This window comes from Aulonocara sp. 'chitande type north' Nkhata Bay, linkage group LG14 (genome assembly GCF_057382095.1).
Source record: "Aulonocara sp. 'chitande type north' Nkhata Bay isolate Kocher_YH1m ecotype deep benthic linkage group LG14, A_spYH_male_GT1.1, whole genome shotgun sequence".
Lineage (NCBI taxonomy): Eukaryota > Metazoa > Chordata > Actinopteri > Cichliformes > Cichlidae > Aulonocara > Aulonocara sp. 'chitande type north' Nkhata Bay.
In genome coordinates this window covers 26,001,126-26,023,262 of record NC_141357.1, presented here as the reverse complement: position 1 = coordinate 26,023,262, position 22,137 = coordinate 26,001,126, and the positions used below count along the sequence as shown (strand labels likewise).

Below are 22,137 nucleotides of genomic sequence, written 5' to 3'. Positions count from 1 at the left end.
GAAGAAGAAGAAGAAGAAGAAGAAGAAGATAATGTCACGCACTAGACCGTGGGAGCCAAAGAGCACTAAGGTCGGTACAGGCGGATCGCAATCGCCAGCGGTGTCCTCCTCCTCCTCCTCCTCCTCCCGCTCACCATCACCGTCGCCATCGCCATCGCATTTGGCGTACGCTGCGTGGTCGGCTCCGGTGGCTCCGTTGTTGCGACCGGCCACGTTTCGCTATCGAGGGCTAGGGGTCGAGGAAGACCAAGAGCAGCGGCAGCAGCGGCGGCAGCAGCGGCAGCAGCGGCAGCAGCAGCAGCAGCAGCAGCAGCAGCTACAGGAGAACTTGGAGGAGGACGAGAGCAAGGAAGAGGAGCAAGAGGCCGAGGGGGACGACAACGACGACCCGACGGCCCGAACGCTCGCAGACGAGGAGGAGGAGAGCCACTCGGAGGATCAGGAGGACGAAAACGATGGGGTGGGTAGTTGCGAGGAAGACGATCGCGGTTACGAAATGGCGTCGCAACTCTGCCAGGACGGCGGCTCGCAAGGCGAGTCGAACCGCCGAGAGGGAGAGGAAGAAGAGGCAGGCGCCGACCCACCGGGGCGGGGGACTCGGGAGATTTGGCAAGAGGACGACGCCGGCCGCGCTGCAGGTGGCGTTCATGATCCTGGGCGCGATCGCGGCCGCGGCGCTGTCGGTGAAACTCGCGACGCTGATGTAGCCGACGATTACGACTACGACGATGACGAAGAAGACAAAGACTATGAAGAAGAAGAAGAAGAAGAGGAAGAAGAAGAAGAAGAAGAAGAAGAAGAAGACGTCCTCGCCGATGATGATGATGATGATGATGATGATGAAGAAGAAGAAAAAGAAGAAGACAAAGACTATGAAGAAGAAGAAAAAGAAGAAGAAGAAGAAGAAAAAAAAGAAGAAGAAGAAGAAGACAAAGACAAAGACTATGAAGAAGAAGAAGAAGAAGAAGAAGAAAAAGAAGACATCCTCGCCAATGATGATGAAGAAGAAGAAGAAGAAAAAGAAGAAGAAGAAGAAGACAAAGACAAAGACTATGAAGAAGAAGAAGAAGAAAAAGAAGACATCCTCGCCAATGATGATGAAGAAGAAGAAGAAGAAGAAGACGTCCTCGCTGATGATTATAACGATGACGATGAAGAAGACAAAGACTATGAAGAAGAAGAAGAAGAAGAAGAATTAGAAGAAGAAGAATTAGAATTAGAAGAAGAAGACGACGACCTCGACCCGCCGGGACGAGGCCCCACCGAAGAGGCCGTGGCGGCGGCGCGAGACGAGGCCTCCGCGTTCATGGCCTACTTCCCGCCGGAGATAGAGGACTCGGTGATCGCCATGACCAACCTGGAAGCGGGCAGGCGCAGGCCCGCCATCGACGGATGGAAGCCCATGGGCCGCGTCGAGTTCCGAGCCTACCTGGGGCTGCTCGTGCTCGCCGGCGTGTACAGGTCCCGGGGAGAGGCCTGCGAGAGCCTGTGGGACGCCGAGAGCGGCAGGTCCGTGTTCAGAGCCACGATGCCGCTCAAGACCTTTCGAGCCTACTCGAGCGCGCTGCGCTTCGACGACAGGGAGACCAGAAGGGCCGGGCGAGGCGAAGGCGAGGGCGAGGGCGGCGATAGCTGCTACGACAAACTGGCCCCCATCAGAGCCGTGTGGGACGAGTGGTGCGCGAGGTTGCCCGCCATGTACCGCCCGGGACCGGAGGTCACCGTCGACGAGAGACTGGTGCCGTTCAGAGGTACGTACGTACTATGTGGTGTGTGTGTGTGTGTGTGTGTGTGTGTGTGTGTGTGTGTGACTGGGAGGAGGAATAGGAGCGGGAATGACGAAAACGGGCTAGCTCGCTGCTCTGTTGCATACTCGTGTTGGGTTCCGCGTTTGTGCTGCTTTCGCATGACTCTTTATGTCTATGAAGCTATGAAGCTATGAAGTCTATGACTCTTTATGTCTATGAAGCTATGAAGCTATGAAGTCTATGACTCTTTATGTCTTTGTATCTATGAAGCGCCTTGAGGCGACTTTTGTTGTGATTTGGCGCTATATAAATAAAATTGAATTGAATTGAATGCCTTCTCCTTGCGTTTCTGCCCCAATCTCCCCCCACACTTTCCCACATCTCTCTCTCTCTCTCTCTCTCTCTCTCTCTCTCTCTCTCTCCATCCATCCATCAGGACGGTGTCCGTTCAGACAGTACATGCCCAGCAAGCCGGCCAGGTACGGGATCAAGATATGGGTGGCGTGCGACGCGCGTTCCAGCTACGCGTGGAAGATGCAAGTCTACACCGGCAAGCCCGACAAGCGCGGCCCTCCCGAAAAGCACCTGGCCACTCGAGTGGTCGTGGACCTCACCGAGGGACTGACTCCGGGACGCAACGTCACGTGCGACAACTTTTTCACCTCGCGCGAGCTCGCCGATAGGCTCTATCGCGAGAGAGGCCACACCGTGCTGGGCACTCTGCGGTCGAACAGACCCGAGATCCCCAGAGAGCTGCGCTGCGTCAAGGGCAGGGCCGTGGGCTCCGTCGAATCCGTGGTACTCGGCGGCTCCGCGGGACGAGGGGGAGGAAGAGGAGGACGAGAAGGAGGAGGAGGAGGAGGGCCCGACACGATCATCCTCTCCTACGTGGCCAAGAAGAACAAGAACGTGCTGCTCCTCACCACAGCTCCTCGTTATTACCACCATCGCTCCGGCCCCGAGCCCCGGCCTAGCCGCCGCATCAGCAACAGCAGCAGCAACAGCAGCGGCGGCAGCAGCAACAGAAGCGGCGCGAAACCGCCCTTGGTGCTGCATTACAACCGCACCAAGGGAGGAGTGGACAACCTGGACAAGGTCGTGAGCACGTACAGCTGCAGGAGAAAGACCCGCAGGTGGCCCGTGGCCCTTTTCCACAACATGGTCGACGTGGCGGCCTACAACGCGTTCGTGCTGTGGAGGGAAATTCACCCCGACTGGATGCCGGGCAAGCTCAACAGACGACGGCTCTTCCTCGAGCGACTGGGCAAAGCGCTCGCGCGCCCCATGCTCGAAGCCAGGGCGGCTTTAGCGCGAGGACCGGGAGGAGGAGGAGGAGGAGGAGGAGGAGGCAGAGTCGCGGCCCGAGGCGCTACCGCCGAGGCAGCCTCTAACAACGCTACGCCACGCGACTCCTCTCCGGTCAAGAGGCGCAGGTGCCGCGTGTGTCCCAGGAGCAAAGACGTCAAGACCAAGATCCTGTGCCGCGAGTGCCGAGCGCACGTGTGTACAAACTGCGCCGTCACGTACTGTCCCAACTGCGCCGCTTCTTCTTCTTCTTCTTCTTCCCGCGACGCAGCTCCCCGGACGCCACCGACGCCGTGATAACACAAGCGCCCCAACGGTGGTCCCCTAGCGACCCCCCCACCCCCCACCCCACCCTATCATCATCATCATCATCATCACATATGCCCCCCCGGGGGGGTCCTAGTGACCCCAAACCTATCATCATCATCATCATCATCATCATCATCACATATGCCCCCCCGGGGGGGTCCTAGTGACCCCAAACCTATCATCATCATCATCATCATCATCATCATCACATATGCCCCCCGGGGGGGTCCTAGTGACCCCAAACCTATCATCATCATCATCATCACATATGCCCCCCCCGGGGGGGGTCCTAGTGACCCCAAACCTATCATCATCATCATCATCATCATCATCATCATCATCACATATGCCCGAGGGGGTCGCTAGGACCCCCACCCTAATCATCATAAAACACACATATCCCCCCCAGGGGGTTACCAAGACCCCCCATCGCCACCACCACCATCATCAGGATCATCATCATCATCATCATCACACACACACACACACACACACACACACACACACACACACACTCATCATCATCATCATCACACACACACACACACACACACACACCTCGGGGGGTCACCACGACCCACGCCCCGAGAACAGGCGGGCGCACAAGGGTTAAAAATGCATGATCTGCACGATCCTTGAACGTATGTGAGTTAAATGTATGCGTTCATGCCTTGCTAAATCTCCATCTTTGGAGATCAAAAATGTCTGCAAAAATATAAAGAAATAAAGAGATTCCGAGGGCCCTTTGGTAAAATTATCATGGGACTGAGTTTGTTTCAAAGGAATATAGAAACTACTGCCCATTCTAGGGTTGTGACCGAAAAGTGGTAAAAGAATTTAGAGGGACTGAAATTTGTTACTGTGCAATCCCATGTAATCAACTCAAGAAACTCAAGAAAATACTTTTGTATTTTTATAATTTGATTGAATGGGATTGCAACAGGTTATCATTGTAGTTTAAAAGTTATTTTTATTTATTTATTTTAACTTAGTAACTAAGAAACCTCTGTTCACACAGGCCCTGTTGGTATTAGATTATCCTTAAAAAAATACCCATGAAAATTGCCAAATACAATTCCACTGCCCCATATTTTGCAGCAATTATTATATTTACCAGTTGGATAACGTTTCGTAACTTTGGAATTAGCATAAGCTGTCATTTATTTTACTCTTTTAGTAAATAGATTGTTTAGTTTGTATTCTTTTGGTGTAAAGGCACTGCAAGATGTCAAATGCAGCTGTTACTATTGTATGTATGTGTGTGTGTACTGTACTACAAACTGACTATAGTACATTTGTCAGTGAATTCAAAATGTATGGTATAATATTATAAAATCTTTTGATTTAAGCTCTTAAAGACACAAACTTATTCCCAGCACAAAGACAGAACTCTCTTATTAATCAAAAGCTTTTTCATTATACCTATGTTAATATTGTACAATGCAATAAAAACTTTCAAACTTGAAAAAGAGTTTGAAATAAAATTTAATTAAATTACTTATGGATCAAGGAACAGCACAGTTCAGTAGCACTGAAATAATACCTTAAATAAACAAACAGAGGAAAGAAAGGAGGCAAGAGAGCAAGAGATCAAAACAAAGACTTAATTTAATAAACATGTAACAGTTACATGTTGTGACACAGATGTTAACTAAATTAGACCTTATTATTTTCTGCTTGATGGAATATGCCACCTGTTGCTCTTGTTGTTGTGTTAAAGGATGAAGCAATCTGTTTCTGTTTTTAATCCCATGCGGCTCCTTTATTGGACTCTGGTGCAGCTGTCCCATTGGAATAAATCTATTGGGTAATAAAGTCATGCCTGAAACAGATGTGCACTTATTTGCCTTCCTCAGTTTTTCTTGTTTGTTGTTGTTTTTTTTGTATGTGCAATCTTTTATTTTATATTGCATCATTGTTCATTTGAACTTCAGCATAGAAGTTTGGTCATTACTGAACCCCATTAACGAAAACAATTCCTAATAAAAACGTTCTCGAAAGTTGATAGCAACATAAATCTTAAACAATTCCTATTAACATTTTTTATGAACTAAGTATGGGTAGCCATTATCAGTTTTACTAGTAGAGAGAGTATTAGATTAGCATTATGTTAGATTTTTAAGTTAAATTATTTTCAAGGTTTAACAAGTATGAAGCGCCTTGAGGCGACTTTTGTTGTGATTTGGCGCTATATAAATAAAATTGAATTGAATTGAATTGAATGAATGCACATATTTGTGAAGTAAGGCATATAACAATCGATATCCAGCCCATCAAAAAACTTAATGTTTCAATTAGGTACTGTTCAATCTAAATGAGCAGTATAACATGGGCCTAAACAAGGAATGGGGAAAGAGAAGGCAGATGCCAGCAAAAGTTCAGATAGAGGTACACCACTCAATGTTGTGTGAAGGTGAAGCACATGATTTATATTTGAGGGAATTAGGGGTACTTTATTCAATATATTTTGTTATGTCACATAAAATGTGGAGATGGGATTAAATAAGTTTGCACTTTTTCTCGCTCCTTTTTGATATGTAACTGAATCAGAACGGTGAAGCAATATTGAAATCTATTACCTTTATTTTGTATAGCATTTTTTTCTCTTCTTTACTTTGCTAAATGAACTTTGTATATTGTTTAGATGATCGAAATAAATTAAAAACAAACAAATAGAATTAAGTGTAAGTTTAATACAAAATGTGTATTTCGCAACATCATGGTTGGACTAATCATCACAAATGTAACTCTACTGTCTTTCACTTGCCAGACTGGTCACAACATATGACATTTATTCACATTAACAATCATTATAGGAAGATTGTGTAGTGTCAACCCAGCCCTGGAATTTAAACTCTTAATATTGTATATCATAATTTGATGTCTTTCCCATTATGTGTTTCTTAGTATTTTGTTCTGGCCTAAACAGGATTATATAACATTTTGGTATAAAAATGCAGAAAAGTAGTCCAAAGCTGGAAGCCAAAATAGCAAATATTTCTACAGCCACAATAAACTTTCCCGGTGAGCTGATATAGGCGGGGATAAATGTGATCCAAACTGCACAGAATATCAGCATGCTAAAGGTTATAAATTTTGCTTCATTAAAATTATCAGGCAGCTTTCGAGCCAAAAATGCAATTGCAAAACATGATATAGCCAGAAATCCTATATATCCTAGAACAGCGCAGAACCCTACAGCTGTGCCTGTATCACACTCTAAAATGATTCTGTCCTTATACAGTAGTAAATTCCTAAAAGGAAAAGGTGGGTTTATTGTTAACCAAAGTATGCATATCAAAACCTGTATAAAAGTAAAGACCAGAACAGTGAGTCTCTGCTGTAGAGGGCCAAACCATTTCATCACATTTGTCCCTGGAAGTGTAGCTCTGAAGGCCATTAAAACTACTATTGTTTTACCAAGAACACAAGAGATGCAGAGGACAAAGGTGATGCCAAATGCTGTGTGTCGCAGCATGCAGGACAATTTGGTTGGCCGTCCGATGAAGGTCAGAGAGCACAGGAAACACAGAGTTAAGGAGAAGAGCAGCAAGAAGCTCAGCTCAGAGTTGTTTGCCCTTACTACTGGGGTTTCTCTGTGACAGTAGAAGACTAATGTCGTAACCATAGTTAGAAAAACTCCCAGCAATGAAAATAACACTAACACCAACCCTAGAATTTCATCATATGCCAGGAATTCTACTTCTTTGGGGATGCAGGCGTCTCGTTGTTTGTTTGACCAGTACTCTGGTGGGCATTTCGCACAGTGTATTGAATCTGCAAAATTAAAAATAAAGTAGGGAATTATCAAACAAACAACCTTTATTTGTCACATACACAATCATACAGAGTACAACATGTAGTGAAATGCTTGTGTCCGAGCTACGGTCAGACTACAGACATAGCCGCGCCATTCCAGCATGGATGGTCTAGCCAGGACCCTTACTGGATAGTGGGTGGGAATTGAACTTGCAATTCCCACTCCAAAGGTGTGTAGTCTTACCAATACAGTATCCAGCTGCTTAATTTTCTTTGTTTCTTTTGCTATTTATTCACCTGTCACATTACTGATCTCTCCTTCTGGGCAGGGTATGCAGTCATAACAGCAGACTGGCTTTCCTTTCTGAAGGACCTTATGTGTTCCAGGGAGACACATCTCACTGCACACTGACACAGGCACCTCCTACAGGCATAAAAACAATCATATTCATTTTGTACTATCTCTATAGTTAAATAAGAATTTAAAAAACATAAAAGTTAATATTTATATGAAGATTTCAAACTTCAGTTTCTATGTTACCTCAGTCAACCCATTGCCCCAGACAACTGGGATGTTGTTCATGACAAATTGATTTCTCTCTGGAAGAGACGCATCAAAAATGCCAATGGTTCTTCCCTCCATTGTTCCTCGAATTGTAAACTGTAAATTAACAAGTTCATATCTTGCTGGGGTGTCACCATTTTTGTTAAAATACACCCTTTCCCCTTTTTTTGTTGTAAAATTTACAGTGTTAAGATACTGTAAGACCTAAAAATGAAATTCCATAGAAATTAAATTAAGCATTTCAACTCTTATCATATTGTCAGAATGAACTGACAGTCACTCACTTGCCATGGTTTAATGTGTTTGGGGTCAATGCAGCTCTCATTAGAAAAGGACAGTTGATCATTATCACATTTGATCAGCATGTCGAGAGCATGAGCCACTGCGTAAACTGACTTGTAGACATTATCAGTAAATCTGAGCTCAGACACATCAGTGAACTGTGATTCAATGTTTTGCAAGCTCTCATGGCCACTACATGGCTGTTTTTGAGTGTTCACAGTTCTATTGAGAGAGCAGTTAAACACTTCTTCCCAGAATTCCCTAACAAACTGACTATCGGGGAACTGTGAGGGGTAGAGCTGCTTTAGATACTCCTCTAGCCCTGAGATCTTAGCTTTAGGGCTGGTGAAGCCTAATGAGCCCACCAGGATTTTGTGTCCCTCACTGTCAGTCAGAGAGTGATCTGTGATCCATGCATCACTGCCAATCCACTGGAGTCCTGTAATGCTATGCGTGTACAGCTCAGTAGCCAGCAATTTAATTTCTCTGTGAGACATAAAAGCCATAATAACTTTGGAAGTGGACTGCTTAATGATTTCTATTATTCTCTGTAGTCTGTTTGGTGGATCTGATGATGAAAATGCTTCAGAATACTCAATACACACTCCATATTCTTTTGCAGCTTGGATAAATGCTGCTATGCCATTGAAGCCATATTCATTATCCACAGCTAACGCCCCAACCCAGGACCATCCAAAGTGCTTGACAAGCTTGGCAAGAGCTCTGCTCTGGTAGTAGTCACTGGGAATAGTTCTGAAAAAGGTAGGGTACTCTTTCCTGTTGCTCAGACAGGCACAGGTGGCAAAATGGCTGATCTGCATTGAAATATACAAATATCTGAATAGCATTGGCAGAGCAAACATTAAATATTGCCATTTTAGGCTTATGCATTACCTGTAGCTATAATTTTACTCTTCCAATTTTGCAAGAGAACTGTAGAGGTGCAAAAGTGCAATATGAAAAGCGAAATTATACTTCAATGACTTGTTTTCTTTGACTTACCACAGGTATCTGAAACCTTCCAACAACCTGTGCAAATGCAATAGTTGGGCTTGATCCAGAATGTCCCAAGATTGCTTGCACCGTCTCAGTGCAGGTGTCCTCACGGAGTTGTCTATTTAACCCACTCAGCAGTGTCAGTGCTGCTCTCAGTATGTCCATGGTTCCACAGTTATCATAAATCTTATAGCCAAGTTTAATATTAGACAGCATGTGGGGATTTTTGTTGATTTCATTTATGGCAAAGATCATTGTTTGAGCAAATTGAAATTCTCTAAAATTAAAGCTGTAATTATTAATAAAAGTAACAAAAACTTTATGTTAAAGGTTCCAATGCAGAACAAAATACACACAAGCATAAACTATTTCAAATGAAATGTAAATTTAACACATTTCTCGTATAAAGTAGGATATAGGATAAATAATACATACTTTTTGCATTTTCGAAATTCTGGCATTGTCTGGAATGTGTTAGTTACAGAATCCTGGCCTGTGCGAAATGAAAAAATGCCTCCAATAATAAGATCCCCATCCTGGGTTAGTTCAGGTGGTTGTGCCAAGCCTTGCAGCTGACATGCAGAATTTCCTTTCTCCAGTAATAGAATGAAGAGTAGCAGTCTCAATAATACCATATCTCTGCTGTTGCCTGAACATTACCCCAATCAGCTTTACAGTTCATACTGGAGCTTTATACACTTTTTAAGTTGTCATGGCTCAATGTAGCCTCTAGAGACATATGCACACCTTAGGCAAAAGATGTTTTGATCACAGTTTTATTAACATTATAGTATATTGTATAATTCATATGGCATACAATATAAGGCTAATATATTTATATGATCTAATCACAGTTGTTTTCAACGATATACTGCATTCATGCTATGACTGGACAGGTATTTCAGTAACTTCAGAGAACCATCTATTCAGTTTGGTTAACAATTATGTAGAAATGTTACAAATACAAAGAAAACATTGTTTTCATTTTTCAAAATAAATGGGTTGCCTTCTTCCCCATCATGTTCTTCTTAGTATTCTTTTCTGGTTTCAGTAAGATGATATAACATTTGGGCATGAAAATGCAAATCAGTAGACCAAAACTGGAAGCAAGTATAGCAAATACTTCTACAGCAACACTGAACTTTCCTGGAGAGCTGACATATGCCGGGATAAATGTAATCCATACTGCACAGAAAATCAGCATGCTGAAAGTAATGAACTTGGCTTCATTGAAATTATCGGGTAGTTTCCGAGCCAGAAAAGCAAAAATGAAACATAAGACAGACAAAAGTCCAATGTAGCCAAGAACAGCCCAATACCCTACAGCTGAGCCAAGAGCACATTCTAAAATAATTTTGTCCTTAAATGTTTTAAAATTCTTAAATGGAAACGGAGGACAAATTGTTAACCAGACAATGCATATGATAACTTGTACAAGAGTGAATACAAGAACACAGAGCCTTTGTTGTGTCTGCCCAAACCATTTCATCATATTACTACCAGGAAGTTTAGCTCTGAAGGCCATTAAAACCACTATTGTTTTTCCCAAAACACAAGAGATACAGAGGACAAAGGTGATGCCAAACGCTGTGTGCCGTAGCATGCAGGACCATTCAGAGGGCTGACCGATGAAGGTCAGAGAACACAGGAAGCACAGAGTTAAGGAGAAGAGCAGCAGGAAGCTCAATTCAGAGTTGTTTGCTCTCACAATAGGAGTTTTTCTGTGTTTGAAGAAAATTAACACCACACCAGCAGTTGTGCATGTTCCAAATACAGATGCTGCAGTGAGCAGTGCTCCCATAATTTCTTCATATGATAGAAACACTGCTTCCTTCTTTATACACGCATCTCTTCTCTCATTTGACCAATATTCAGGGAGACATCTCACACAGGTGACAGAATCTGCCAAAAAAATATCAACATATTACAAATCACCCCGACACTCATCTCCAACCACTGCATACAGGCTCTTCACTCTTCTTCACCTCTCTTCTGCACCGTCTTTTGCTTTGGAAAGTTGATCCCAGGTATTTCAATTCATCTGCCTTCACTATCTCTACTCCTTGAATTTTCATTTTTACACCCATCCCTCTTTCATTTACTCGCTTCCACTGGCTTTCATTCCTCATCTCTCCAGTGTACACCTCTACTTCTCTAGACATAGGCACCATACAATAACTTTGCTTAATTATTAAATAAATTCAAAACAGTTCCAGTCTTACATGACAGATAGTCCTGAAAGTAAAACCCAAACAGTAAAGCAAGAACTTAACATAACCAAGCAATGATAAAATCTTTGTTTTGAGGCACAGTGAGCAAAAGAAATACAAAAGTGTACACTGAATATAACACTTGTAACATAACCTGTAATGTTGCTGATATCACCTTCTGCACATCTTATACAGTCATAGCAGCAAACAGGCCTTCCTTTCTGGAGAACCTTGCGTGTTCCTGGAGGACATTTCTCACTACAAACTGACACAGGAACCTGCACGAACAAAGGCATTATGAGAAAAACATGTATAATATTGCCCTTACAGCCATGTTAATGAAATGTATTTAATACTAGAGCCAATAGATGTTTATATCTCCTGTGCCAAACTATTTTGTTAAAATTGAATTTGTAATTATTGTAATTAATTAGACTGATACCTTACCTGCTTTGAGTTTCTTGCCCAAATTAAAGACTTGTTTTGCAGATATAGCTGTTTTTCTGCAGCTAATGATATATCATAAAGACCAACTGTGACAAACTCCACAATACCATTTTCTCTTGGCTGCCAGTTTATAATTTCATATTTTGCGGCTGGGTCTCCATTCTCATTAAAGTAAACCTCCTCTCCTTCCTTTGTTTTGAAGTAAATGTTTTTTATGTGCTGTAAAATCTATAAAACAACATTAATTTATTTAATTACCTGAGAAAAACTTTGCAAACTAACTGGCTATAGGACATGGATAATTAATTATTTTTTCAAACTGTGAAAACATTTTTTTTTTATCAGTGATTGTTATTGTGTAATGTGATAACTTATAATTGAAATTATTAAAAAGCTCACCGTGAATGGGTCTAGCTGCACAGTTTTGTTACATGTTTTATTACAGCTGAGGATGTTGTGAAGTGCATGTGCCACTGCATACACTCCTTTGTAGACATTGTTAAAGATAGGCATGAGAGACATGTCAGTGTAGCTGTTTTGAACTCCAGTCACATCTTCATGTCCAGTACACTCTCTCTGAATGTCTGATGATGATATTGACTGCCTAAACCTACAGTTAAATAATGCCTCCCAGAACTCAATAAACAATTCATTATTAGATGAATTGAGTGGCTTCAGATTAAGCATGAACTCTCTCAGGCCACTGACATGTGCTTTTGGAATGGAAAGGCCTATGGCACCATTCAGTATGTGATGTATATCCAGTGCTGCTATTTCAGAATCAACTATCCATCCCTCACTACCTACCCACTGGTATTCAGTCAAATTGTGCTGGGACATCCCATACATTAGCACATCCATATCCATGTGTGACAGAAAGGCAACAATCACCTTGGAGGTTGAAGCCTTTATAATGTCAATTATCTTTTGTATTTTGTCTGCTGGATCTGTCCTGAAAAAAGATACAGAATACTCCAGACAGATGCCCAGCTGCTGTGCAGTTTCTGTGAATGTAGCCATGCCATTATTTCCATAATCATCATTGGTTCGAATAGCTCCAACCCAAGTCCATCCAAAATGCTTGACCAAATGGGCCAGGGCTCTGCTCTGGTAGTAGTCACTGGGTATTGTTCTGAGGAAGGATGGGTACTTGGTTTTGTCACTGAGACAAGCACATGTGGCAAAGTGGCTGATCTAATAGAGAAAAAGTCCAAAATATAACATTCACACTTGCATTTTTTGCCACAAACGGTGAAGAAATTAAGTAGAAAAAAAAGTCAAACATTGACAGTTGAATGTGCATGGTTGCAAATATTTTTATTAGCTATTCTACCTACCATTGATATATAAAATGGCCCAAGGACAGTAGCTATTGCCATGCAAGGGGAGGAAGATGTCTCTCCAATTATGGCCTGCACTTGTGAAGGTCTGGTACATGGTCTTTCAGATTGCCCAGCAACAATTTCATTACCATTGGTCAGCGTCAGTGCAACTTTTACACTTCTTGCCATGGAGCCACAAGCATCATAGATTTTGTAGCCTAGAGAGACTCCTGGCAGTAGGTCTGTACTATTATTAATCTCCTCAATGGCAAAAAGCATAGCCTGAGCAAACTGGAAGCCTCTGAAACTCAAACTTGATTCAATTTGAAATATGGAATTAAAACCAAATTATCTTTAAACCAGAAACAGTGGTATTACAAAAGCAAGTATGTATTATCTCAATACTCAGTATTTCACATACCTGGTACATTGCAGTGGCAGTGGTTTATGCAAGTAGGTGTCCATTCTGTCTTTCCAACTGCTGTGAAATGAGAAGATCCCCCCTAATATAATATTACCATCCTGAGATAGTTGGGGGTTTTCAGGATCCCCCATTTGCCTGCATACTTGTTCATCAGCCTGAGAGAAAGACACCACCAATAACACTTGTAAAATTGCCCAACCCTGCTGTGGCCAGCTATGCGTTGATGTCATGCTGTCAGTGAGAAATAAAACACTGGATTGCATCACATGTGCCTTTAGATACATTTGAATCTTAAACTGGTATTTATGCATTTTTGGAGTAACATGAGAAATAATGGAGTAGTGATGACTCATTTCTGTCAACCTATAGGTGGAGGAAGAAGAGAGACATACCCAAATGAAAAAAATAGTACGTTTTTCTTATCTAATCTGCTTTGCTTTGTCCTTCCTTTTTATTTTTTTATTTCACCAACTCCTGGGGAAATTTTAGTATATTCACTATTATATACAAGGTTAGTTTATAATTGACAACAATCAGAAATTGAACAGTGAAATTTTATTTTTTACATAGATTTTTTAGATTATAGACATACAATTAATATCAGAAAATATATTTTCAATCAAATATTAAAACGTTAACTGTTAAATTTACTTAACCATAATGGAAATTAAGATTAGAGTCAGTAAAATTTCACCATAGTCATACAGTCAATTTTCAAAAAAAAATCTAAAGCATTCGTTCTAAAATTTTGAACTTCTGGCTCATTTTGAAATCTGATATTTATTGCAACTCACACAAGCCCCAAATCATGACTTTAATTACAACATTTACATGAGATAAAGTGTTTTTGGAGGGGGGATTAGTTTTTCATGTAAGGTCACGTAGGTTTGGGTTCTTTTTTACCTTAATAAATGAAATCATTGTTTACATTTTATATATTTTTTTAAACCCAGAGGTGTGAAGAATATGTAAAAAAAGAAAAATCAAGATGGGGTCATATTTTTTTTAAGCCACTCAACAAATCACAAATTTGCCTCAAGAGTCTTTGAAGGTCCTGAGTTGGGATAATTTTTATGAAAAATCCCAGAAAGGTGATTCTGTTCATCTTTACGCAATGTTATAATTGGGAGAAACATTTCAACACTCATCCTGACTCTCATCCTGACTCCCCCAGTCCCCATTGCTTGCTAGTTCCCCAACTTTATGAACAGTACATTTACATGACAATTAACACCATCACATAACAATGATCCACATGATCAGTTTCATGATTGGTGATAAGTAATGTCCCTTATTCATAGCTACCATAGGGTTGGGAATGGCTGCAATCACAGCATTGTAAAACAGTGAAAGATTTAATATTAGGCCTTCTCCTTGGTTCAGAGATGGATATTTCCGTTTTACATAAATTAACTCCTTAACTCCTCACTCAAATTCATCTCTAGGATATACACATCTTCATCATTAAAAGAGTGACTACTGGCAAATAGGCTAAAGTAGACTGCACAGTCCTGGCTTGATGAAGAACCTCTTCTGTTTTGTGTTATTTGTTTAGCCAGAATTTGTCTACTGTCTTTAATGTCTAATTCACACCCATCCTCTCACACAAAATTGCTTAGTTTGGACCTTAGGAACTAAACACTGGAGTGTGCCATTGTTTTGTGGGATTTTTCTTGCTTGGTGGCCCTAGCAGATGATTTCATTTGTAGGCTTTTGGGTTTAATCCCACTCTGTCTGCATCTGACCATGAATATCAGCTGTTTCCTATAGGCTCTCTTCTTATGTGCTGTGTGTTCATACTCAAGTAACTGGTTTAGGCAGGCCTTTGATGATACATACTGAGCAATCAAGCCCAATAATTATTTCCCAGTTTGCTGAAATCAGTACACATTGCCATTATGACTTATGCACATGTAAATATCAACGGCCAGAAAAATTATCATATGACTCATTATTTTGCAATATCCCCCAAGGCAACTGTAGCGCAATTGTGCTGTTTATATAGTATTACCAAAATGAAACACAACAAATTTCAAATTAATGGGGTGCCTTCTTTCCCATCATGTTCTTCTTTGTATTCTTCTCTGGTTTCAGTAAAATTATATAACATTTTGGAATGAAAATGCAAAATAGCAGTCCAAAACTGGAAGCAAGTATAGCAAATATTTCTACAGCAACACTAAACTTCCCAGGGGAGCTGACATATGCTGGGATAAATGTAATCCATACTGCACAGAATATCAGCATGCTAAAAGTAATAAACTTGGCTTCGTTGAAATTATCGGGTAGTTTCCGAGCCAGAAAAGCAAAAATGAAACATAAAATGGCCAAGATTCCTATATATCCAAGCACAGCCCAGTACCCTACAGCTGATCCCAGAGCACACTCTAAGATGATTTTATCTTTGAATTCCTTAAAATTCTTAAATGGAAATGGAGGAGAACTTGTTAACCAAATGATACAAATGACAACTTGTATAAGAGTGAATCCCAAAACACACAGCCTTTGTTGTGTGTGTCCAAACAATTTCATATTGCTATCTGGACGTGTAGCTCTGAAGGCCATTAAAACAAGTATTGTTTTTCCCAAAACACAAGAGATACAGAGGACAAAGGTGATGCCAAATGCTACATGTCGGAGCATGCAGGACCATTCAGAGGGCTGACCAATGAAGGTCAGAGAACACAGGAAGCACAGAATTAAGGAGAAGAGCAGCAGGAAGCTCAGTTCAGAGTTGTTTGCCCTGACAATAGGAGTTTTTCTGTGTTTGAAGAAAATTTGCGCCACACCAGCAGTTGTGCATGTTCCAAATACAGATGCTGCAGTGAGCAGTGCTCCCATAATTTCTTCATATGATAGATACACTGCTTCCTTCTTTATACAAGCATCTCTTCTCTCATTTGACCAATATTCAGGGAGACATCTCACACAGGTGACAGAATCTGCCAAAAAATAAAATGAAATTTATATATATATATATATATATATATATATATATATATATATATATATATATATATATATATATATATATATATTTATAGCTCGACCTGAATAACAGATAATTGATGGACAGTGCCACAAAGATATCACAACAGTATGACAACTACATGATCATTCAACAGTACTATGATTCAGTCATAATTTAGTTTGGTTAACTATTAAATAAACTCATAAGAATACCATTGAGCACATGACGAATGTTCTTGAAAGCATTATGTCAGGACATTAATGTTGATTAAAATTTCTATCGATATGCAAATTATTAAGGTTATGTCTGGTTGCATATACTTTTAATTTAATTACTTATATTTAATCAAGAAGAAAAACAAAGATTTAACATGGCCAAATGTCAAACCATGACATTTATGTTTTGTGGCAAAGCTAGTAACAAAAATGCAAAAGATTACATTAAATATTATAGTAAACCTGTAATGTTGCTGATCTCTCCTTCTGCACATCTTATACAGTCATAGCAACAAACAGGCCTTCCTTTCTGGAGAACTTTACGTGTTCCTGGAGGACATTTTTCACTGCAAACTGACACAGGAACCTGCATGAACAGAAGCATTATGAGAAAAAAAATTATTTTTTTTTTTTCTTAATTTGTTTTTTTTTTGTTTTTTGTTTTTTGTTTTTTTAAGTTCAGCACCGAAAAACGCCGAGCGTCAGAAGTTTGGGTCGAATCACGGGGGAGGAAATATTTGAGGTTTTTCACGAGGTCCTGGTGTGGGCGGGTGTGACGGTCTCCTCCAGGTGAAGGGAAGAAAACAAAAAACAAAAAGGAAGAAGAAGAAAAGATGACCCATGCCGTCATGGATAGTGCAGCAACAACTGTATGTATAATATTGCCCTTGCAACCATAAATTGTTAATTTTGATGAATTATGGAACATTAAAGCTCATATAGGTTTTGCTGTGATTAAATAATTTGCAGTGCCTCAATAATGCCATACTTTTTATTAATAAGGGTTATGAAGTTATATAGTATAGTATTAAGTGGACACAGCCCTGAAAAATAAAGGCATTAGACCATGTGTCCTTGGGGAGTAGAAAGCTGTAGACTCGCTCACGCTTGCCTGGCAAAATGTAGATAAGAGGGGACCATCTCTAGTGGAAAGTTACTGAGACACTGTTGTTTAGACTAGAATAAGAGAGCTTCTGTAATAAACCTGTTAGGGGCACACCACCATTTTGAGATCCACGGCAACGTGTCATGCAGGACGCATCTCCCATCTAGAAGTAATAAAGTGTTAAATGGTCTACTGAGCAGTGTTTTGTCTTCCATTGGATGCCTCTGAGGAATCGAAAGAACTCGGTGAAGTGTTGATATTTACAGTTTAAAAGCCTTGTGCCAAATTATTTTATTAAAATGGAATTACTGATTATTAAAATTAGTTACACTGACACCTTACCTGCTTTGAGTTTCTTGCCCAAATTAAAGACTTGTTTTGCAGATGCAGCTGTTTTTCTGGAGCTAAAGATGCATCATAAAGACCAACTGTTACAAATTCCACAACGCCATTTTCTCTTGGCTGCCAGTTTATAATTTCATATTTTGCTGCTGGATCTCCATTCTCATCAAAGTAAACCTCCTCTCCTTCTTTTGTTTTGAAGTAAATGTTTTTTATGTGCTGTAAAATCTATAAAAAGGCATTAATTTATTTAATTACCCATCAGTAATTTGGCAAAAAGATGAGATGTAACTGGCAAAAGAACAAAAAATATCAATTTAATGTACTTTAAAAATATATATAAAAACATTTTTTTTTTATTGATTGTTATTGTGTAATGTTAAAACTATACTTTAAGTTATTAAAAAGCTCACCGTGAATGGGTCTAGCGGAACAGCTTTGTTACATGTTTTATTACATTTGAGGATATTGTGAAGTGCATGGGCCACAGTATACACTCCTTTATAGACGTTGTTAAAGACAGGCATGAGAGACATATCAGTGTAGCTGTTTTGTACTCCTGTCAGGTCTTCATCTCCAGTACACTCTCTTTGAATGTTTGCTGATGATGCTGACTGCCTAAATTTACAGTTAAATAATGCCTCCCAGAACTCAGTAAACAGTCCATTATTAGATGAATTGAGTGGCTTCACATCCAGCATGAACTCTCTCAGGCCGCTGATATGTGCTTTTGGAATAGAAAGGCCTATGGCACCATCCAGTATGTGATGTATATCCATTGCAGCTATTTGAGAATCAACTATCCAGCCCTCGCTACCTACCCACTGGTATTCAGTCAAATTATGCTGGGATAATACATGTATTAGCACATCCATATCCATGTGTGACATAAAGGCAACAATCACCTTGGAAGTTGAAGTTTTGACAATGTCAATTATCTCTTGTATTTTGTCTGATGGATCTGTCCTGAAAAAAGATACAGAATACTCCAGACAGATGCCCAGCTGCTGTGCAGTTTCTGTGAATGTAGCCATGCCATTATTTCCATAATCATCATTATTTCTAATAGCTCCAACCCAAGTCCATCCAAAATACTTGACCAAATGGGCCAGGGCTCTGCTCTGGTAGTAGTCACTGGGTATTGTTCTGAGGAAGGATGGGTACTTGGTTTTGTCACTGAGACAAGCACATGTGGCAAAGTGGCTGATCTAAAAGAAAAAGTCCTAAGTAGAACATTCACACTTGCATTTTTTGCCACAAATATTTATTATTAGCTATCTCACCCACCATTGGTATATAAAATGGTCCAAGGACAGTAGCTATTGCCATGCAAGGAGAGGAAGATGTCTCTCCAATTATGGCCTGCACTTGTGAAGGTCTGGTACATGCCGTCTTGGATAGTGCAGCAACAACTGTATTATCGGTAGTCAATGCCAATGCAACTTTTACACTTCTTGCAATGGAGCCACATTCATCATAGATTTTGTAGCCTAGAGAGACTCCTGGCAGTAGGTCTGTACTATTATTAATCTCCTCAATGGCAAAAAGCATAGCCTGAGCAAACTGGAAGCCTCTGAAACTCAAACTTGATTCAATTTGAAATATGGAATTAAAACCAAATTATCTTTAAACCAGAAACAGTGGAATGACAAAAGCATATACGATTATCTTAATACTCAGTATTTCACATACCTGGTACATTGCAGTGGCAGTGGTTTATGCAAGTAGGTGTCCATTCTGTCTTTCCAACTGCTGTAAAATGAGAAGATCCCCCCTAATACCATATTACCATCCTGAGATAGTTGGGGGTTTTCAGGATCCCCCATTTGCCTGCATACTTGTTCATCAGCCTGAGAGAAAGACACCACCAATAACACTTGTAAAATTGCCCAACCCTGCTGTGGCCAGCTATGCGTTGATGTCATGCTGTCAGTGAGAAATAAAACACTGGATTGCATCACATGTGCCTTTAGATACATTTGAATCTTAAACTGGTATTTATGCATTTTTGGAGTAACATGAGAAATAATGGAGTAGTGATGACTCATTTCTGTCAACCTATAGGTGGAGCAAGAAGAGAGACATACCCAAATGAAAAAAAGCAAACAAAAAAGGGTTTTCATTTGTAGCCTGCTTTGCAAACCTCTAAAATATATACATAGTTTATCTCACTGAAACATCATGTTGTCTTGGACATTTGTTTTTAAACATGTATTTAAACATAGATTTGTAACAGTAGAAAACGGTGAAAGCCAAATGAAGGTTAATGTATGAAAAGATACGAATACTGGATTTCAGGAAAGCAAACTGATTTTGTTAGGAATTGATGGTTTATTTCCTGAGTCAGTCGATTTAGACCTCCATTAGCATTCCTTTGAATTTATTACAAAGAAGTACAAAACTGTCCTTTCTTTCATTTCATTTTGTATTTTCAAACTCCTGAAGGCATTCTTACATATGTAATTTAACCTCCTAAGTCCCGAACTCTTCCATGGCATGCATTTCTAATTTCTCTTTGATATTTGGGCTGATTGGGACCCGATGAATGTAAAACCAAGATTCACCAGATTTTTTTTTTTTACCCGATTTTTGTTTCTAAGAAAAATGAGAGCCACATATGAAGACATTTGTTTTAAATTTTGATAAAACAGAGGCAGTATAATGTCCTCGTAAGTGGATATCAGGCCCTTGTGGAGCTAAACTTAGTATTTTGGTCTAGACAACCCAAAATGTGATGTCCGCATATGTGGACGCCAGGTCATAGGAGGTTAAAACACAAATATTAAATTGCACTGGGTTATTTTACATTTCAAATTTCCAATGAAAATGATAAAATATATTTGCAAACGTCGAAATGAAAGTAAACGTGGAGTTATTGGAATTTCATTGCACTCATACTGTCTTGGAGTTTTGTATTTTTTTTTTAACCTTTTTGGGGATATTTCTCTGTTGGTTTCTTTATGTTTATGTTCTTTGGTCTTTTCCTCATAGTTTTTTGGGTTTCATTCATGATTATATTTTGTATGTACTTAGTTGCTTATTTCAACACCTACAATTAAATTGTAGGTGCTCCACACCAACTGTGCCAGATTAAAATATAAATATTAGACAGGAGAAATATATACAATCAATAAATACAACCAAGAGGGATATATACAAAATAAGAGAAATATATACAAGAAAAAGGCACACATTGGAGAACAAAATGGTTGCAAATTGCTCAGAGGTAATGCAAACAAGACACTTAGTCTGAATAGGGTTGGTGTAGGAGTGGCCTGAGCAGAGATGGGCAGTAACGCATTACTTGTGACGCGTTACTGTAATCCGATTACTTTTTTTCAAGTAACGAGTATAGTAAGGGATTGCTGTTGCAAAAACGGTAATTAGATTACCGTTACTTTCCCGTAAGCACGCTGCGTTACTGCGTTACTACGTTACTGCGTTACTACGTTACTAAAACCGTGATTTTTTTGCGAGAATGTCTCATGACAGTGACATAAGCGAGTGCGATGTTTGTGACAAAAGCTGTGTGCAGATCAACAATGGATAATATATCAAGTGCGGGAGAGAGTATGAGCGTACAGCGTTTAAAGCGTGGAAGTACCGACCTTATTTTGAATTTGATTCCATAAAAAGTGACAAAAACATTAGTGTCTGTTGTGCATGACACGTTGCCGTGGATCTCAAAATGGTGGTGTGCCCCTAACAGGTTTATTACAGAAGCTCTCTCATTCTAGTCTAAACAACAGTGTCTCAGTAACTTTCCACTAGAGATGGTCCCTCTGGTGAATCTTGGTTTTACATTCATCGGGTCCCAATCAGCCCAAATATCAAAGAGAAATTAGAAATGCATGCCATGGAAGAGTTCGGGACTTAAGAGGTTAAATTACATATCTAAGAATGCCTTCAGGAGTTTGAAAATACAAAATGAAATGAAAGAAAGGACAGTTTTGTACTTCTTTGTAATAAATTCAAAGGAATGCTAATGGAGGTCTAAATCGACTGACTCAGGAAATAAACCATCAATTCCTAACAAAATCAGTTTGCTTTCCTGAAATCCAGTATTCGTATCTTTTCCTGTGCAAGAATATTCAAAATTGCCTCATATTTTTTTAAATGCCTCTCTGTGCAAAATGGGTTTACAAACATGAACAACTTCCTGAGAGGAAAAATTAAAAAAAATTAAAGGTTTGTTGTAAAAAACCCCACATTTGATCCTCACATCTTTTCAGTGACTGGTGTGAGCCTGCCTGTTGCTGCAGATCTTCTCAAACCTGGGTTGCAGTTTTGAGACAGCCACTCTGAGTTCATTTTCAATGTCCAGCTTTGATCTGTACTTCGTCTTGATTGAAGCCA

The 22,137-nt window shown here is 40.2% G+C and overlaps 4 protein-coding genes across 4 annotated transcripts; 1 reads left to right on the top strand and 3 right to left on the bottom strand.

Annotated features, from left to right (window-relative positions):
* Positions 1 to 31: 31 nt before the first annotated feature.
* Positions 32 to 3,350, top strand: LOC147314710 (uncharacterized). Its single transcript, XM_086260213.1, has 2 exons — positions 32 to 1,751; positions 2,185 to 3,350. Exons 1-2 carry the CDS (start codon positions 32 to 34, stop codon positions 3,348 to 3,350), a joined length of 2,886 nt encoding a protein of 961 aa, XP_086116339.1.
* A 2,869-nt stretch (positions 3,351 to 6,219) lies between these two features.
* Positions 6,220 to 9,219, bottom strand: LOC147314709 (extracellular calcium-sensing receptor-like). Its single transcript, XM_086260212.1, has 5 exons — positions 8,971 to 9,219; positions 7,971 to 8,783; positions 7,663 to 7,890; positions 7,419 to 7,542; positions 6,220 to 7,139 (listed from the first exon to the last, which is right to left on the bottom strand). Exons 1-5 carry the CDS (start codon positions 9,217 to 9,219, stop codon positions 6,220 to 6,222), a joined length of 2,334 nt encoding a protein of 777 aa, XP_086116338.1.
* A 733-nt stretch (positions 9,220 to 9,952) lies between these two features.
* Positions 9,953 to 13,555, bottom strand: LOC147314708 (extracellular calcium-sensing receptor-like). Its single transcript, XM_086260211.1, has 6 exons — positions 13,365 to 13,555; positions 12,959 to 13,256; positions 12,021 to 12,815; positions 11,622 to 11,849; positions 11,329 to 11,452; positions 9,953 to 10,866 (listed from the first exon to the last, which is right to left on the bottom strand). The coding sequence occupies exons 1-6, from the start codon at positions 13,496 to 13,498 to the stop codon at positions 9,953 to 9,955; spliced, it is 2,493 nt and encodes an 830-aa protein (XP_086116337.1). The 5' UTR covers positions 13,499 to 13,555.
* A 1,849-nt stretch (positions 13,556 to 15,404) lies between these two features.
* Positions 15,405 to 19,733, bottom strand: LOC147314707 (extracellular calcium-sensing receptor-like). Its single transcript, XM_086261800.1, has 6 exons — positions 19,474 to 19,733; positions 19,069 to 19,366; positions 18,195 to 18,989; positions 17,782 to 18,009; positions 16,797 to 16,920; positions 15,405 to 16,309 (listed from the first exon to the last, which is right to left on the bottom strand). The coding sequence occupies exons 1-6, from the start codon at positions 19,704 to 19,706 to the stop codon at positions 15,405 to 15,407; spliced, it is 2,583 nt and encodes an 860-aa protein (XP_086117926.1). The 5' UTR covers positions 19,707 to 19,733.
* Between the last annotated feature and the right edge of the window lie 2,404 nt (positions 19,734 to 22,137).

Coding starts and splice junctions, on each gene's coding strand:
- LOC147314710 (XM_086260213.1), top strand. CDS start 32: ATGTCACGCACTAGACCGTGGGAGCCAAAGAGCACTAAGGTCGGTACA. Junction 1,752..2,184: donor GAGACTGGTGCCGTTCAGAG/GTACGTACGTAC, acceptor TCCATCCATCAG/GACGGTGTCCGTTCAGACAG.
- LOC147314708 (XM_086260211.1), bottom strand. CDS start 13,498: ATGGGGGATCCTGAAAACCCCCAACTATCTCAGGATGGTAATATTATA. Junction 12,816..12,958: donor GGCCATTTTATATATCAATG/GTAGGTAGAATA, acceptor TTTCTCTATTAG/ATCAGCCACTTTGCCACATG. Junction 11,850..12,020: donor TGCAGCTAGACCCATTCACG/GTGAGCTTTTTA, acceptor GTTGTTTTATAG/ATTTTACAGCACATAAAAAA.
- LOC147314709 (XM_086260212.1), bottom strand. CDS start 9,219: ATGATCTTTGCCATAAATGAAATCAACAAAAATCCCCACATGCTGTCT. Junction 8,784..8,970: donor GAAGGTTTCAGATACCTGTG/GTAAGTCAAAGA, acceptor ATTTCAATGCAG/ATCAGCCATTTTGCCACCTG. Junction 7,543..7,662: donor GGGGCAATGGGTTGACTGAG/GTAACATAGAAA, acceptor TGCCTGTAGGAG/GTGCCTGTGTCAGTGTGCAG.
- LOC147314707 (XM_086261800.1), bottom strand. CDS start 19,706: ATGACATCAACGCATAGCTGGCCACAGCAGGGTTGGGCAATTTTACAA. Junction 19,367..19,473: donor CTGCCACTGCAATGTACCAG/GTATGTGAAATA, acceptor AATTGAATCAAG/TTTGAGTTTCAGAGGCTTCC. Junction 18,010..18,194: donor TTCCGCTAGACCCATTCACG/GTGAGCTTTTTA, acceptor GCCTTTTTATAG/ATTTTACAGCACATAAAAAA.